Source organism: Cebidichthys violaceus, unplaced genomic scaffold, assembly GCF_023349555.1.
Source record: "Cebidichthys violaceus isolate CVI_PGR_0920_01 unplaced genomic scaffold, fCebVio1.0.p SCAF_24, whole genome shotgun sequence".
Taxonomy (NCBI): domain Eukaryota; kingdom Metazoa; phylum Chordata; class Actinopteri; order Perciformes; family Stichaeidae; genus Cebidichthys; species Cebidichthys violaceus.
In genome coordinates, this window is record NW_027176417.1 from 1,734,038 (window position 1) to 1,752,771 (window position 18,734).

General features: G+C 44.5%; 1 protein-coding gene and 1 non-coding gene across 5 annotated transcripts in view; both read right to left on the reverse strand.

The window, feature by feature from the left end:
• Positions 1-16,926, reverse strand: part of LOC137879155 (FERM, ARHGEF and pleckstrin domain-containing protein 1-like) — a 44,724-nt gene extending 27,798 nt beyond the window's left edge. For 2 of the 4 annotated variants that reach the window (XM_068719770.1, XM_068719767.1), the window contains exons 1-2: positions 16,635-16,925; positions 12,050-12,277 (exon numbers count right to left, since the gene is read on the reverse strand). In XM_068719770.1, coding sequence (XP_068575871.1) covers positions 12,050-12,223 — 174 coding nt within the window. In that variant the 5' untranslated portion in view covers positions 12,224-12,277; positions 16,635-16,925. Of the gene's footprint in view, positions 1-12,049; positions 12,278-14,580; positions 14,870-16,634 lie in introns of those variants that run through there. The other 2 variants (XM_068719769.1, XM_068719768.1) reach the window with 2 other exon arrangements.
• A 1,688-nt stretch (positions 16,927-18,614) lies between these two features.
• trnai-aau (transfer RNA isoleucine (anticodon AAU)) lies at positions 18,615-18,688 on the reverse strand. The gene has a single exon. It is a non-coding gene; the product is annotated as a tRNA-Ile (tRNA).
• Between the last annotated feature and the right edge of the window lie 46 nt (positions 18,689-18,734).

Sequence of the window (18,734 nt, forward strand, 5' to 3'; positions counted from 1 at the left end):
AAGATGTCTTACTGCCCCTGCTGCAGATTTGTGATTTTCACAACAAGACAAGCTCGAAATAAAAGAATTTGACTTGAGGCAAACTGGCGTGAAGTGAGGGGATGTTTGAAAGGTACTTCTCTGAAGTCCTGCACCCAGACTTATGTCAACATGGATAGAAACCAGATGGCTGAGATTGATGATAAGAACTCTCCACGGGGGGAAAAGACAGGGGAAAAAAAACCACCTCAAAGCTGTTCAGTTTCTTGCCTCAGTCCCCTGCTCTGAATTCCAGCAGGGATCTTTGTCAGGCAGATGAGAGAAGAATACGCTGTTATTGCTTTGAGGTATTACTTTGAAATGATACCATTACTGGTGGGTTTTATTGACTCACAATTTCATAGCAATGGCTCAGAAATGGAATTTTCTAGCTTCAAAATAGCTTTCATAATGTCAAGATTATGTGACAAAGAGACTCGGAGAGAGAAGTGAGAGATATGGGAAGACTGCAAAATGAAAGAGATAGTTACACCCTGCTGAGCCAGGGAACCACCTGAACCTTAACTCAACTGCCGTCTGGCTGCGACTGTGCGTACTAAGCAGTAATTTGAGACGTGGATCTCTACAGATGTTCTGTAATCTCATGGTCAACCTTATCATGAATCTCTGAAGGTTTTCACACCAGAGATCTGAGTTAGAGTAACATGCAGTACGACCTACAGATATCACTCTGAGGAAGTTTAAATCCTTTCTCATTGTGTTCTAGTTTATCCGTTAGTATGCATGGTACGATTTTGTCCTGTTCAAAGACGGTTTCCTTGAGGAGTGGTTCCCCGAGGCTAAAAATAATGAGTCTCTGCAACGTTTAATAGTCTATACGCATGGGCAATTTTCTAAAGTAGTCCATAAAATCTGGTTTAGTAGTGTCATGTTAAAGTCATTGTCACACTGCTAGTTCTTCAGCTTTAGAATTGATGGTGTGGCTTTATTTGATGCCGAGAAGACAAATCACAAAGATCCCCCGCTGTTGATCGCCATCCCCACTGTGTTGGAGTTTTCCTTAAAGCCTGTTGGCATCGGGGTCAATTCTGAAGTATTTAGTAAAGGAACAGGTTTCTATGGCCATCATTTAAGGTGCTTTTTTACGCAATACTTGCAAAAGACTTGTAGTACCTGTGCTGCAGTCGACAGTCACCATTGGTATGAGGAGAAAGAACAGTTCAACTTCCCCTCAAGGAAAAAAAAGAGTCAAACATACCAGTGAACAGCAGGACAGCTGGGAGAGGCTTCCTCCCTCCTCGACTGTCCACCAATCACATCCTCTCGCTCAGATTAGGTTAAACAGCTTAACCCACTGGCAAGACGTCAGAGCCAGCTCCTCCACACCACCAGAAGGGAGAGGCTATGGGTTCACACACACACACACACACACACACACACACACACACACACACACACACACACACACACACACACACACACACACACACACACACACAGATGGACACACACATGTGCCTAACTGGACTTTTGAATAAACAGCATGTTGGCAAAATACCTGCTAGCATTGTCAACAGTGACAGCAAGGCACTGTGGGAAATCAAACTGGCAGCACCCCTGATGGGGGAAGATGAAGATGCCTACAGGCTGCAATGAAGACAACTCTGTGTGTGTGTGTGTGTGTGTGTGTGTGTGTGTGTGTGTGTGTGTGTGTGTGTGTGTGTGTGTGTGTGTGTGTGTGTGTGTGTGTGTTCACAGCTCACTTGAGGCAGACAATTAAACCGAGCAGCAGATGGGAACACATGCACGATGTTGTACCATTAAAAAAAGCAATTGGTGTCTGGTGTAGGGTGGCGGTGGGTGCGTCTGTACTACGCCTCGCGCTATAATGAGTTCTGCAAATCTCCCAACAGCGCTGCCTTGTTTCCTAAAAGCCACTGGAGCTCCATGGAGACACTGGATGATAAAATGGAAGCTTTTATTCTACAGTAGGGGCACACTTGTAGCTGAACACAACCCCTATGAATGGTTTGAGTGCTAACGTGCCAAAGATCTATTAATATTAGATATGGAAGCCGACCCCTGTGGTGCATGCATGTTATACATACCGGACATTCTGAGATTATCTTTACAATGATAACACTTGAGACTCTAAAGCTGAGGTTTTCAAACAGAGAAGTGAGGCGAAGATACTGTGTGAGGAGTGATTTGGCCAGCTCACCAACTCGGTCAGCAGATTAACACACATCTCATTGAAAGCCATTAAGGCATTTTAAAACCCTAAGGGCGCAATAGCAGCAATTATGGCAAAAACTCCAGAACGGCATTATATTTCCTGTTAATGTCCCCAACGCATCATGGGATTTGTAGTTTGAAAAGCTAGAGCCCGATCATTCCCCAAATAGAAGTTGTGGATGTGTCGTCTTGAGAGCTTTAGGTTCCTCACCCCGTTTAACCTCTCAGCAGAGAACCAGCCATTAAAAGAGAGTCACAGACACTTAAGCTTGGCATGTGTTCTTGTTTGTGCACGTGTTGCAGAAACAGATTATTTACGAGCCAAGAAAAGGGTGTGGAAACACAATTGAATAATCAACTAGGCCTGTGGTAAACACACGTGTGTGTGTGTGTGTGTGTGTGTGTGTGTGTGTGTGTGTGGTGATGGAGATACCCGGATGATTTACAAGGAAGGAATAGTGTTTTAATAACGCCACAGACAAATATCTTCAGTGTAATTAAAACTAGATATCGACATCAAAGCATGTCAATCAAACATATTACCATAAACACCAATTTCACAATCTCTGCAGCATCTCCACTTCAAATGAAATGTTCCCAAACAGCACTGATGCGTTCAAAAGCAGCAAAAAAGCTCACGAAATCCATTTGAGAGGAAGAAAAAAAAAAAGACACTTCAACAATCACATGAATCCATCACAACCAACGTCAGCAGAATGTGACAGTTATTCATCTCGGGATGCAACAATGGAAATTCCCAATTAGGGCAGTAAAGGGACAGTCGGCTCAAAAGTCTGCAGTGAATTATGATGGGAATGATGAGGCTTGAGCAAGAGAAAATGGCTTGAGAGAGAGAGGCATGGAGTCGGAGAGAAAGAGGGAAAAAGGAATGATAACGAGAGTAAGAGGGGAAAAAAAGCAAAAAGGTGGAAAGAGGTGAAAAACAAAACTTCTTTTCCTCCCAAACATCACATCGCAGGCTACATTCCTCTGCTAGTTTCTCAGAGAAACAAACGCCTGGAGACTCGGGAACACAGCAGGGGAGACGCCATTGAATTCCTCTGAGGCTTCTGGAAAACATCCAAAACGGAGACGAGGAGGGAGCTGAAGAAACACTTCACCTATTGAAAGAGAACCCAGTGCAGCATGCTCCCAACACACACACACACACACACACACACACACACACACACACACACACACACACACACACACACACACACACACACACACACACACACACACACACACACACACACACACACACACACACACACACACACACACACTCAACAACAACCAACCAGAGACTTAGGGGTGAAGTTACAGGGTCTGGTCCAAGACAGGGATGGAGGGAGGCCTTAGAACGCTTTAATAAGGAGCCATGGATAACGCTTATCAAGGGGGAGAAATCTCATTTAGGATACTGAGGCTGACACTTGGGGTTTAAGCTGCTTTATAAACTGTTAGCTTGCCCACTTATGCATTTCTTTCCTAATCAAAAAGGACTGGTTCCCATCGCTAAATTCCAGTTTTTCACTCTCCAAATAGTAACACAACAAGCGCCTTAGTCCTCTCCGTACTGCAAACCATAAATATGAAATACAAAAACCTCTCCCTCAATTAAATTACCATCGACTTTATCGCCTATGCCAAGGCAAAACCCTCACACAAACTATGATACAGTATATCATCAGGTGCAGATTTACTGCCGCAGGTACAGCCAAAGAAAACTACACATACAGACCTGTCCAGTTCACTTTTCAAGCGCCCCCTCACTGCCTCGCTCCATTAAATTAAGTTCTAGTTTTGAGTTTTAAGAGAGCCTCTTAATGCACGGGGAATTATCTGATTAGGAAAAACAGGAGCGCTGCCTGAAGCTAAGCCACTTGTCCAACATGTATCCTCAAGTGCAGCTACTATTTCCTAACTCTGCTAGATTCATGTTTCAGATAGGAGCTCCAAATGACTGCTGGCTACCATCCAGGGCGTCTGGTCGTGGTGATAAATAATACCAGCATTTGTCTGGCGGCTGATGTTGATTATCCATCGTGTTTTAAAGCAACAACCTCGAGGTACTGCCATGCCAAACCGGATTAACGGTTTCGACGACAAGGAAGCATGTTTCGAATGAAAGGAAAGGAAATGATGAATATCGCACCTGTAAGAACTATCGCTGATCCTTTTCATCTCGACAGCTACTGCTCTAAAGCCACATGTAATTCACAAAAACTACCAATTTGGTGTTTTTTTTTTTTGTGTAGCATAGTGAAAGAGGTGATTACCCCAAATGGGGCCCAGCTCTTCCACTGTTGGCTTGACTAGCCTCCTCACTCGGGACCTCATTCACTGCAATTCCAAAAAAAAAAAAAAAATTGGATCCCATCTGCTGCCAAGCAGAGCGGACAGTGTTTGCTCACTCACTGGCTGCCGGCGTACAGCAAAAGAGCTTCTGTGGGAGACGGATGTGTGCATCTTTCTCTCCCGATGCTACAGTCCCCCCTCTTTCTCCGACACAGTGAGCGGAAACAGCACGTCTCTTATCCATCCCTCAGCGGGGCCCCTCTTCATTTATTTCCCACCCCCATCCTGCTCTCTTTCAGGAACAATCTCTCGGTAATTGTTTCTCCATCAGCAGCGGTCGCTAAGTACTAATGCCTCCGTCTCGTTCCTTGGTAGCTCGGAGGCAGCTCCGTCTGAGGCCCTGTCTTTGAACTCAGCACGTCTAAATGCTTCCACGTGGCTCCACATGTACACACCCACCTCAACAAGGAAAACGCATGCTTCTGCTGGAACAGTGCAACAGTAGTGCCGCACCTACATGTCCATGTCTTACGCCAAGAGAGTGGTGAACTTTCCGTTTGCTCCACAGAGAGGTCAAACTTTGGGGTCAGCTGCAGATGGAAAAATAACGATTGGAAGTAGCGGAGAGGAAAAAGTCCACAGTCAGAAGTCCCTCTCTGAGGTCTCTGACCACAGGAATGAGATGGTGAAGGCCAACCGTGACACAACACAGCTTCTCAAACATGGGGTGGGACGCCACATAGAGACCCGGAAAGCGTCAAAGACTGACTTTACTAAATCAAAAAAAATATCTATCTATATATAATGGCTGCATGAATCATACATTGCATGATTAAAAACACAATACATTATTCAGTCATGTTCATTCCCATCAATGAGACATTACATCAGCAAATCTCATCAAATATTGATTTTAATTGGAGCGGAATTAACTGGCTTTAAAAGTCGGTGGATTTGCAGGGCAGGTCGTAGCATGATCACATGCACTCACTCTATACATGTTCACACACACCGGCCTATAAACTCACATATCCATGTAACGCGGTTTAATGTGGCCCTTGTGAGCCCACATAAACAGCATCAATATTAGGTTTAGTATGACACGGTACTGGATTGAGTAGGGGACTGGGGGGTTTCAACACACACAGAGCAGGTCTCTGCAGACGGTGATGAACGAGGCCTGCCAAAGCTACTGTTAGTTCTGTGAGCGCTCCAAGAGAGCACAGAGAGCACAGAGAGACAGAGAGAGAGACAGAGAGAGACACAGAGAGAGAGAGAGAGAGAGAGAGACAGAGAGACAGAGAGAGAGAGAGAGACAGAGACACAGAGAGAGAGAGAGAGAGAGAGAGACACAGAGAGACAGAGAGAGAGAGAGAGACAGAGACACAGAGAGAGAGAGAGACAGAGAGAGAGAGAGAGAGACAGAGACACACAGAGAGAGAGAGAGAGAGAGAGAGAGAGAGAGAGAGAGAGAGAGAGAGAGAGAGAGAGAGAGAGAGAGACACAGAGAGAGAGACAGAGACACACAGAGAGAGAGAGAGAGAGAGAGAGAGAGAGAGAGAGAGAGAGAGAGAGACAGAGAGAGAGAGACAGAGACACACAGAGAGAGAGAGAGAGAGAGAGAGAGAGAGAGAGAGAGAGAGAGAGAGAGAGAGAGAGAGAGAGACACACACACAGAGAGAGAGAGAGACAGAGAGACAGAGAGAGAGAGAGAGAGACAGAGAGAGAGAGAGAGAGAGAGAGAGAGAGACACAGAGAGAGAGAGAGAGAGAGAGAGACACAGAGAGAGAGAGAGAGAGAGAGAGAGAGAGAGAGAGAGAGACACAGAGACACAGAGAGAGAGAGAGAGAGAGAGAGAGAGAGAGACACACAGAGAGAGAGAGAGACAGAGAGAGAGAGAGAGAGACAGAGAGAGAGAGACACAGAGAGAGAGAGACACACAGAGAGAGAAACACAGAGAGAGAGAAACACAGAGAGAGAGAGAGAGAGACACAGAAAGAGAGAGAGAGTGAGAGAGAGAGACAGAGACAGAGACAGAGAGAGAGGATTATTTGGAAGATCAGAAGCAAAAGGTTTGGCAATGGGATGGATGGATAGAGAGTGAGAGAGAAGAGAGACGATGGGTCGTAAACTCTCAAAGATCACGAAGGCGGTGTTTGAGCCTCACCCTGAAATAACTACATTTTACTCTCCTCAAACATCACCTTGGCTCTACCCACACACCCTAACCACTTCAACTTAACTACCGGGACTCCTGCCAACGTTGGTAGTCATAAAGAAACACAATCATCATGGTTTCAGCTCTTATCACTTTGTACTTGTCTGTCTCTCTCTTCTCTCTCCAGTGTAAATATCATGAGGAAATGCAAATCTACAAAAACTGGTGAAAATAACTGGATCTCAGCAGGTTTGAACATGCTTCAGGGCAAAATACTACAGGAGAGAACACACAAACATCTCCACATTCAATGTGAGGATTGTAGCCCAAAGACTAGTTTGTTGCTCCAACCGAAGCTTAAAAACAACTTGTAGAACATTGTGACCGTCTGGTTCTTGTGCATGCTAATTCACAAATGGGAGGCAGCATTTAAAACTAATTTCCTCCGCTCTTGTTAGGGGCCAAATAACCAAGGTCTCAGCTGCGGAAGCACAACGATAATAGCAGTAATACCTCTGCTGTGGAGGAGGGAGGAGACACAGTTAACCCACAAATGTGCAGAAAGCTCTTTCTTAAAGCATTTGGACAACATGATGGATAGACTCGGCCCTTAAAATGACACATACATGCAGTCCGATCAAGAGAAACAAACTTTAAATGAAAGAAATAAAAACAAATGTCACGTTTAAACAGCCTGCCGTTATCTCTTTTTAACTTTAAAGCTTGTTTTGTCTTTTAAAACACTTCTTAAAAAAGGTGCAATTGACTCGCTATCTTCCCTTTTCAATCCCGTGTCATTTCCCAATGTAGCCGACAGCACAAAGGCCCATCCATTTGAAATGTCAACCGCTCCACATCGGCGCTAAGGACCGTGTGTGTGTGTGTGTGTGTGTGTGTGTGTGTGTGTGTGTGTGTGTGTGCATAATGTGGCCGGGGACTTGTAGCTCATTTATCCGAGGCCTCGGGGGTCTGCTAGTCCATCAAATGATGTCGTCTATAAAGCGATTCCATCATCCTAATCCTTATAACCCTCCCCCCTGTAGTCCCGTATCGTTCCCCCCATCTCTCTTTTAGTCACACATGCATGCGAGGTCAAGAGCCATGCAGATCAAAAAGCAGCAATCCAATCACGCAACAGAAACCACACGGTGATCTCATTGCGTCTGAACGGGCCTCTCTCATCTCCCAAACGCATGCTCACACAGAAGCCCGTCCAGCCTCTCCGTCTCTCTTTAAAGCTTCTGACGTCCTCTGAGAAAGTCCGTCGTCATGCGGGGATGCGTTGGATGGTCTTGCAGGGATTAAGGTCAAGTCAGCATGCTGGACAAGGAGAACATTAACCATTCCCTCACTACTGATTGATAGATAAAGGACCCCATGCTCCCTCAGTTCTATATCAGTTTGAGACTTAGTGAACTACAGCTGCCATCACAGAGGACCACTAGAGAACAAGAGCATCCTAATGTGTACAAAGCACCAGGATGTTTAGAATATAGCTGTCATAAGGACCCTGGTTTCAATGTTCCCAGAATTAACAGGATCTTTTTTACTTTTTCACAAACATGCCACATTGTTTTGCTGTCTCTCTGTAAGGCTTAAGTTTATTTTATTCAGACTTCTAGTGATGTTCTATATTTTTCTTATTGTAAACCAAAATTTAAAAAAAATGCATTAGTCCTTCTCTCCGTACTTTACCAACTTCCTGCATCATGTCTGTGATACTAAACCCCGAACCTTTTAATTTATTAAAGAAGTAAAAAATATTTTCTGAAGCAGCTGGGCAGAATTCGTTACTCAAGAAAGAGTTTGTTGGGGACTATTTTCTCCCACGGATGAATACATGTGTGTTGCTCTAGTGAGTATTTACAGCAGCAGGACTGAGTATGAGTGCATTAACTGAAACTACGCTTCAGTGCCCATGTTCACCGTTAATTAATGAATGTGCTTCAATACGGCGCTCCACGGTACAGATGAACAAGTTATATTAGGGTTTCGTTACCAAGACAGTGTGTAAAAAGAAAAATTCATTATTCCCTTTGAGAAACAGGTGCAAGTTACAGTAAAGTGCAGTCACTTGTTCCTCTTCACTGAGTTTTATTTATCCTCTCCACCACACAAACCAAAAACGGTTTCCTTCGGAAAATTCCCCTCAATCACTGGATGCTGCAACCTCGTGATAAACTGGAGGAAGCTTCACTTGCGAGGGGAACTCATTTCTCTCTGACACACAAGTAAACACTGCAGCTTAAACAGATTAAAACACTATAATCAAATCAAATCTCAAAAGCGTGTCTGTGGCCGGCGCACAGTGAAAAGTAAAAGCAGTCACATTCAAATGTGTAGCGGAAGAATCCACAAAAAAAAGGCTCTGTGAATGGTTTCACCAATACTGGACTACATCAAAACACGTGAGGCCAACTGAAAGCAAATGAGTAACATGCAGCCTTCATTATTCACCCAGCATGCACACACACACGCACACACACACACACACACACACACACACACACACACACACACACACACACACACACACACACACACACACACACACACACACACACACACACACACACACACACACACACTTTCTCTCTCTCTCTCTCTACCTTCAATTATTCACCAGGTGAGAGTGAGCGAAGATATTCTGCACTCACACACACTCCTCTACCACGCTACCAATGCACATTAATAATTAAGCCTCCAAGAGAGTGTGTGTGTGTGTGTGTGTATGTGTGTGTGTGTTTGCCACTAATGCAATGTGTGCCAAGGTTGTGTCATGTTTTATTTATGCTATGCATACTCAAACAATGTACATTTTCTCAACGTTCGCTCGAGTACAAATGAAAATGACAATAACTAGTAAAGAATATTAACAATCAAGAATCAAATGCTTTACTATGAGCTACATGCTAAAAGCTGAACAGCCTGTTTTTTCACTCCATGAGAGGGAAAAGCTGCAATAGATTTAAATGGTATTCAGGCTCTGTGCCTCGAATAACAGAGGAGTCCAGATAAAACTCTGCAGGATCTCCTTTTGATCTGATGGATTCCAGGTTACCCGTCATGGGAACATGGCTGATAGAGTCCGTCCACATTCCCGACTGAAAGCCAGAGGACATACAGCTGATTTTTAAAAACACCAGAAATGTCATGAGGACGCAGACATTTTGAGGATGAATGTCTGAGCCCTCAATGTCAAACCAGCATGGATCCAAGACACTTTATTGAAGACACATGTGGCACCAGAATGTTTTCTTCCGTAATCGTTTTCAGCCGATACCAGGAGTTTAAAAGATGAATCGCTGCAATCTGCCCTGCTGAAATACAACTAAATACCCCAAAAAATGGTCGCATCAAAGCGTGTTTGATGTAAGAAAATACAATTAGGACTGAACCGTGATGTCTAATTTGCACGAAAACACCACGTTGTGCTTTTCTGAGCCCTAAAATCAAACGTACACCTTCCATTTGCTGTTAAAGTCTTTAATAAAACTTAATAAAGAAGACAACAATTAAAAAAATCGAATGTGAAGCGCAAGTCAACATTACAGCAGCACCACGGCATGCCATCGTCGTTGTTGGTGTAAAGAAATGTGCCTGTTGATGATAAAGAGCCCTATGTTTCGGCTCTGTAAGATGCATTGCTCCAATTCTGCAGCCCCCTGGCTGAGGTCTGAAGATAACCGGCTCAGTTAATGAGCTACCCTTCCACTTTTACCTCCCAATCGAGTGCCTTCAATAGTGTGAGCTGCGGGCTTATCTCTCGATTCACACGTTAGACTACACCTGCTGCACAAACACACTAGCAGGCTTTGTACCAGGAAAGAGACCGATTACGCGAGTCAAGCTCAAAGAGACAAAGCCTCCCTTATTTCACTGCGATAAGCACCGAAAACAATACAAGTCATTAATTTGGTTGGTTCATTTTCAATGCTTTTCTCATAAAACTCCAGCTCAGCTTTCTTTTTCTTTTATCCCTCCATCCGTCTCCTCCACTCCTCTCTTCATTATTATTCCCAGTCCAGTCTGCTGGTTCCCATCTTCACTCTTGCAGCAGCAACCAAACAATCTCAGAGTGCACCATTAGTATTTTGTGGTCATGCTGCTGCAGTCAGCTGATGCGGCCTGCTCTCCTGCGGTCTGAGGCGTGACGTCTGAAGACGTTCCACAGAGATAGGATATTTAATTTATTTGTGTGTGTGTGTGTGTGTGTGTGGAGAACCACAAGCTCGGTGCTCTTACATCGATTTGAGAAGACATCAATTTAGGATTTTGAAAAATGCCAAATAAAAAACACACACATGCACAGCCCTCACACAGACACCAGATCCCAGCCCTCTGTCAAACCGTCCACAGACACATCCTGAGGCACCGACACACTAACAACCACATGCATTCTTGGCATTTCCACAAGAGCCAATTACGACGCCCCTGAACTTGCAGCTCTGGATGTTCTACAAGCCAGCTGAGACAGTGACTCAATCTTTCTTAATTACCACCACGAAAAAACTCCCCAAATTCTAAGCTGATAATTCGGGGGCTGGGTTTTTCTGAACGGCATGCAGAGCGCCGAAGAGGGCTCAAAAAGCAAACTCTCCGTCAGCTTGCGGCAGACATTAATTCAGAAACTCAAGACGACTCCCACCCGGAGATGACATGCCAGAAGCACCGCAGCACCGATGTCATTAAAGCTGCTGCCTGTGCAGCCTCTCAGAGGAGCCCTTTCTCTAAACAGCATTAGGGAGCCGGGGAGCCGCCGTAGACAAACGCATGCCTCAGACTCACTTTAATGCAGGCACACACCCTCACTGGAGCTCACATGAAGACTCAAAACACATGGAAATACTTCGCCAGATCAGGGAGAATACTGGCTACTGTTCTCTACAAATAACATACAGTTGCGTATGTTTGTAATGTGAGTAAATGAGGGAATGGGAACAAGAACATCATGATGGGAAGCTACAGATAGAGGACTTCCTATAATAAACATGCCATGAGAGCATACTTTTTTTAGCATCAGCAGCCTTGGTCAAATCAAATCAGCGCTCCGAAAAAGCCGAGGCTGGGATACAGTGAGAGAAAAAAAAGAAGACAGAAATAGAGCAAAGGCTGCAGCCGTTTCTGTCTATGAGGCAGCTTCGCGGTCCGTAGGTGTGGTGTGCTTAGACAGGAAGTCGGTTTCTACTCCTACTTCCTGTGTACCTCCAGGAAGATAAGGCTCAAGGTAAATGGAGCATATCGAGCCATCCTCTTGCAACCACCAAGTACAAAAATATCCCAAAAGCTTTGCCACATCTCTTGAGTTTGTGGTTGATGCAGGACTTTGACAAACGGATAACAAAACCTCTGCAATGATCACACATTACTCACCGATATCTGGAAGACTTCCTGCGTGTCATCGAGCATCTGAACCCTGATGGAGACTTGTCGCCCTGGAGGCTGGGAGGGAGGACGCAGGCCCGGCTCCAGAGTGGACACCCCAAAACTGTCAGGGGCGCTCAGCCTCTGTCCGGCTGCAGACGGCTTGTCGGCTGGTTCCACCATGGCGGCAGACGCTGCGGTGAGGGGCTCTCGAGCTGCAGGTACCTCTGTTCACGTCTGGAGGAGACAGGAAAGAATAGTTTTACTCAAAATCCGGACGGTGCAGTTTGTGTCTTTTTATGTGCTTCAAAGCCAGAAAAGCCAATAGTTTGCTCACTCTGTGATTTTGGGGGTATTTTGGGCTCCTAAAATACATAGCAGGCAGACTTGTACATAAGGCCCCTTGTCTTAAATAGCTGGTTAAACATGTTCCCTGTAAGGTATTCCTGTGTTTTTATAGGATTTGTCAAATTCCTATTGTGGGTATTTGACAGACGAAAAAATACACAATGCTCCATGAACAGTCCCTGAGAAAATGAGGGTTAAAAGTTGCTTAGAAAAATTCCTTGGATGAAGTGAAACATTCACTTCTTATTTAAAAGGGAGTAAGAGGTTCTCATGAAGAAAACTTGGGAGGAAACTTTGTGCTGAATCAGTTCAAGAAATGTGTAAAAAAAGAAATAAATCTTGCCACGTTTATTCAGTCGAGATGAAATTGGCCTTGCACAACGTAAAACCACCAGACATTTAGTCAGTAGGGGCTTCTTTTTCAGTCAGGGTGATGAAATGAGTGTATAAACCACAGCCCCACACAGAAATACAGCTGAACTTAAGAGTTTGGCCGGTGCACAGAGCAGCAGACAGACATGCCTCACACCTTGCTAGACACACACTTCACCCAGCTGCAGCACATGCAGGTGGGATTTCCTCCAAACAGAACACAGGGCTCTCTGTGAGACAAGTTCAGACATGAATCAAAGCTCCACAAGTAGGGCAGATGAGATACGGTCTGAGAGCACACAAAGACGCTCAAACACCCCCCCCCCCCAACACTCTTCTTCCACACACAAACTTTGCAGTGCCCCCCCCCCCCCCCCCTCCACCTCCATCCCACACTTGACGAACCTCAACCTCAGACAATAAATATGCCCTCAGACGGTTGGTGACATCACAGCTGAGGAATGTTTTCGGAGACAGTCAGGGGGCAAAGCAGGGATGAAAGATGCTGCATTAAATCTCTCACATCCCTTTTTTCTTTGCTTTCTCCAAGGTGAAGCAGTCCTCAGTTTAGACATCAATACTTGTCAATAAACCCTTAAAGCAATATGTCATTAGGGACCTATTGGGCGTCATGATGATTATCAGGTTAGATCTGTCTTTGAATTCACGACATTTAAAGGTCCACAGGGCTGATCGATTGCTGGAGTATAATTCGCGGTTCTAAAAAAAATCCACAGAGTGACGGGAAGCACAGTGACGCTCCGGTAAAAGCCCCTCTGCAATTGGGAATTATTCAGTTAATCAAATAAAGACAATAATCTGCAACTATTACGATAATCTTTTTGGATTTTAAACTGGTGGTCAGACTTCAGGATGTAATTTTGGGGATTAGGAAATAGTCACTGGAAACGTGCATTTATTGGTCATTATCTTATCGATTCACGATGAAAATAAGCAGCAGATGAATTGATAATTGGGAGTTGCTGCCCTACAGCAGAACCTTCAGTCTTCTTAAGGCCAGACAGTCGTAGTCCAGAGGAAGAGGCCCCGGACATGGCCCACAGCCAGCGAATGCCTACAAGCCCCAGGGGAGCTGCTCAGGAGCTGACCTCTGACCTCAGTGAAAGTGGACTTCTCCTTCCACCTGAATCCATTACCACAGAGAGATATACTGTGTGCAAAATGAACACAAAACATATGCAATAATCTGTATTTGCAAACCCCTTTTGTTCCTTCACGCCTCATCCATCCCTTTATTTCAAACGTGGGAACAGAATCTTTTCAGAATTCAAAACCCAATCTTTTACTAATCCCTCCACCTGTGAAATACAAACGAGCGCCTCTCTTCACCTCGCTGACAAAAGCTGAAACTGGAAACCGGCCAAGTGACCCGACAATATAAAGGGACCCGGCGTTCAAGTTACTCATTACACCTGTGGGAAAACTCCTTTGTTGTTGTGCGCTACTTCCCCACCGACGCTCTGCTCGGCTCGTTGTTTACTCGCCGTTCAGTATCGGAGAGTCCTGCTCGACAAAAAGAAGAAGTTTAGCCTCAAAGGAACCCTTCACTCAACGCTGTGTCGCCCTTCAAGCCGGCTTTATAGCTCAACCTAATCATTCTCTAACAAGCAGGTGCCAATTACCCTGACAGACATCAGGACGTATAAAGTTGGTCTTCAGTCTCTCAGCACAAACTCATCAACGAGGAGCCTGTGGGGCTCAACAGGGTTAATTCAAAGCTTCTTTTTTTTTTTTTTTTTAAACCACAAAAACAAAAAAACAGCAACTAAAGCAAAGTACAGTGTCAAAAAACAGCTCACCTCGGGGCGTGCAACGGCAGCAAAACACAGAAAAAAAGATTCCCCTGGTGAACAAAAAATTGACTGGATCGATTCAAGACCTTGAGGGTTGCAAACTATCTGTTAATGGATCTTCTATTCTGGATCAATTTCACAGCTAAAGAGTGGAAGCAGAAGTTTTCATCGTCTCCTCGGTCGGGGCTGGGGATTATACATGGGGTTTAGTTGGGAGGAATACAGAGCGAGCCGATCACACAGGCACAAAGGAAGCCACTGTGGGAGCTTCCAGCAGCGTGGCTTTAAAAACTCAGAGGGACCGAGGCCCCTCGAGCAGCCTTTGAACTGGTGTTAGCCGAAAGTTTCCCAAGAGTTAGTGAGAGGGAAGACAGGCTCTGGGAATCGGATGTGAGAGTGTGTGTGTGTGTGTGTGTGTGTGTGTGTGTGTGTGTGTGTGTGTGTGTGTGTGTCTGTATAAAAACACAGAGAAGGTGTTCATCTTTCACACGCAAATCTGCTTTTAATTCTGCCGACTATTCGGTTTTTGATAACTGAAGACGGTATGTTAAAAAGTGAAAATGAACCGTTACTGGGTATCTGGGTCAGAATATTCTCATGGAGGTTGCACAACAGGCAACATTTGCCAGCTATGAAACAGGTCTGACAATCAACACTTGGAGGAAGTGGATTTTCAAAGCAACATGAGATAAAACCGCAGCGTTGATCCTGTTGAGAGGAAGATGACAACACATGCCGAGAATATAGAAACTGTGCTATAGAAGAGATCAGAGGTCAAAAGGGATGAGATGGACATACTAATACATGCAATACAATAACAATACCTGGTTGTACTTGTTGCCATCTCTACAACAGGAGGATCCCAATCAATAAACAGCCGCTGACTGAAAAAAATGACACCCTGAAGCATCAACTACAACCTGACAAGCACAGGTGAGAGGGAGACCAAGGCCACAACGCTCCTGGATGGATCAATAGGCCGCTTGATACCGTGTTTTATCAAGGTGACACTCTGCACCCGCGGAGCCATTAAGCTGCTCTACTGCTCTCTGGAGAGCTCTTATTGTGGCCGTGTGTGTGTGTGTGTGTGTGTGTGTGTGTGTGTGTGTGTGTGTGTGTGTGTGTGAGAGAAAGGGATTGTAACACCAATTCTCCTGGCGTTACGGGTGTGATATTGATTGTAAAAGTGAATTGGCAACATGGCAGCGTAGTGATAAGGAAGAGCAACCATTTGGACAAAGCTGATCCTGGGTGCCGCCTCCCCACTGACCCCGTGCTCTGACCTCTCTCCAAAGGGGGGAAGGAAAAAATAAAAGAGTCATTGCAGACATTCTCCAGAAGGATTCTGCAGCAGCTTTGTCAAGTGAAATGAAACAAACACACCCCGATATAAAAGAAAAAAAGGCGCACACACCTCAGAGTACAGTTGGCACAGAGAGCAATCACCAGGATGTAGGTTAGCAGAGTAATCCTTTAGGCCAGAGTAAAGAAGTCAGTGGGCTAAAGCAGCCTGATCACACTGGAGAGACGGGTTGTTGTCTTAATGTGTGCTCAATATGAATGTGCATGTGATGACAATGACAAGCCTACTGTAAGGAACGGTGAATGGAAAGGTCAGAAGGTATTGACGCTGGAGAGAAATAAATATATGAATAAATATAAAACATCACCCAAAGTGCATGCCAGCTAAAAAAATAAATTAAATAAAATCACAAAATATGAACTATCAGAAAAAAATGTGGCAATACGTGTAAATGCACGTATTGGAGATCCTTGTCTATAATTAAGCTTACAGTAAAAAAAAAAAAAAAAAAAAAGCTGCTGGAGCTCAGCCGATTAGGAAAACGAACAGGCTGCAATCGAAGCGAGCTTATACTTAACATATCGGGCTCATCAAACATCACGCACTGTTGCCTAAAAAGCCAAACAGCAGGAAACAAAGTATTTGTTTTCCAAAAATGTTTGTGGCTAAATCTAACCACAAGTGTGCTCCATACAAGGAGTACAAGAGCAGCTACGTGTAACCTCGCTCCGTAATCCGGATAGCATGATTTCCTTACCCCCTCTTTCTTCAGGATCCACAGATTGTCCGTCAGCAGGAGCTTCTATTTCCGACGCAGACGGTAAATCCCGCACGGTGCCGTAACTTCTGAGCAGTGAGTCCGAACCGCTCCCTCTCAGGTGGGACGTGGTTTCGGTGTGGTAGCCATTGAAACAAATGTGGGAAACCCGGCGCATTGAGCTTTTTTCTACTGGAACAATAAAGAGCTTCACACCGCCTCCAGCACCAGCGTCCCGGCGCTCCAGTGTCAGGCAGGAAGGGAGAAAGCGCAACAAGGGAAGCTGAACAGCGCCGCCGCACGGTCGTTTGGGGGGAAATGGCAACGGTGGAGGGTTCTTCTTCTTCTTCTTCTTCTTCTTCTTCTAGTTCTTCTTTTTCTTCTTCTTCTTCCGTGGTGTTTAACGGCAGCTTGCATCCGTTTTGTTGCATTACTGCCATCTTCCGGTTTCAGTTACTTCCTATGTTCCCAACTACTAAACTTTCCCCATCAGTCCCGTTGCTCGCAAATGTTGTAAAGCACCTTCTTCCCAGATTACTAGATCCCCACTCCAGTATATAATACAGCTCTCTGCATTTCTCCCAGCATGCCTCTCCTTTCTGAGCTGTGTCTAATACAGGAGGTGATAACATGTTGTACAGTTTCTGGTGCCTGGTAGTGCTCACAAGGTGGAGGGTTTGGGGTTTGTGCTGCATTTAAAATACTAAAATACATTTAGACTTTCAGATATATCATGCAAGATGAGTCTCAACAGTGTGTGGATAGGAAAAAAGGTGTGCCATCTGTTCTTTCATTGTTTTAACATCCAAGAAATGGACTGACTGAATGAACCAGGGACGTGCGGTCAGGGGAGCGCGTGCCTTTTGCTTTCTCATTGTTTGTCACCACTGTAATATTTGTAGACACTTTTAGTATATGTCCTTTCTTTACATAGAATAGGTAATGTATTTCACGTATATGTAGAACATATTTAGTGTTGCTGATCTGACAGAAACCGCAGTGAAAAAGCACAGAGAGGCAAACAGTACCTCTGTCTCACTGAAGAGGACGTCCGAGAGCCCACGGGTCGGGTTCATGCTTGTTCTGTCGTTGCTCTTCTTCTACACTTCTCTTCTTCTTCATATATTTTACTTTGACCGCGAAAATGTAAGATTCAATATCTAAGCTTAAAAATGTCTCAAAAAACAGGGGAATATGACGAAATCAACAGCAATTCAACGTCGGACAGGTAAAGTAACCTTTTATGTGTTTGTTGTTCTCTTTATACATCCGGGGTTGTTACTCACGATTTTCGCGGGTGTCGCTCGCGAGCGCTCCGCTTCTGAAACTCTCCCGGTGGAATCAAATATGCACCTTAATGTGTGTGTAATGCTGAGAATGCTGATATGAAATATGAAAAACAACCAGTAGTCAATGTGCAAGTTGCCAATTGAATGGTGATTTAAGCTACTCTATTGGGTTCATATATTTGTAAATCTGACTTATGTAGTGTCAGTGCCTCACCAGCCACGAGCCTCACCGCACGTCACTGGAATGAACAATAAAATAATAAGGCACCAAAAACCCTTTCATGTTTTTATTTGTTAAATATGGCCTAGTATGTACTCATGGCCTTTTTATTATTTAAAACACCCTATTTACATACAGTGGCTACATTCAGGTATACAGGGAATGCAACTATATACAATTACTAAAGTACTGTCGCCCGCCTAAGTACTAATTTCAGGTACTTTACTCAAGTATTTGCTTGTCATGTTTTACACTTCTGCACTACTCCATCTCAGAGGGAAACATTTTACTCTTCACTCTGCTACATTTATTTTACAACCACCAGTTATTAAGTATTAGATTAAGAATGTACATGCAAAACAATGACTTTATAGAATATGATGCATACAACCGAAAATATAAAGTACTTTATCATTCCTCATTTGTAATATTTTGTATCCATTAACTTGTGTAAAATATGAAAAGCGTAAGTGGCCCGTACGGGGATCGAACCCGCGACCTTGGCGTTATTAGCACCACGCTCTAACCAACTGAGCTAACCGGCCACGAGCACTGCGTAGAAGACGTTACTTTTTATACGACATCTACGTT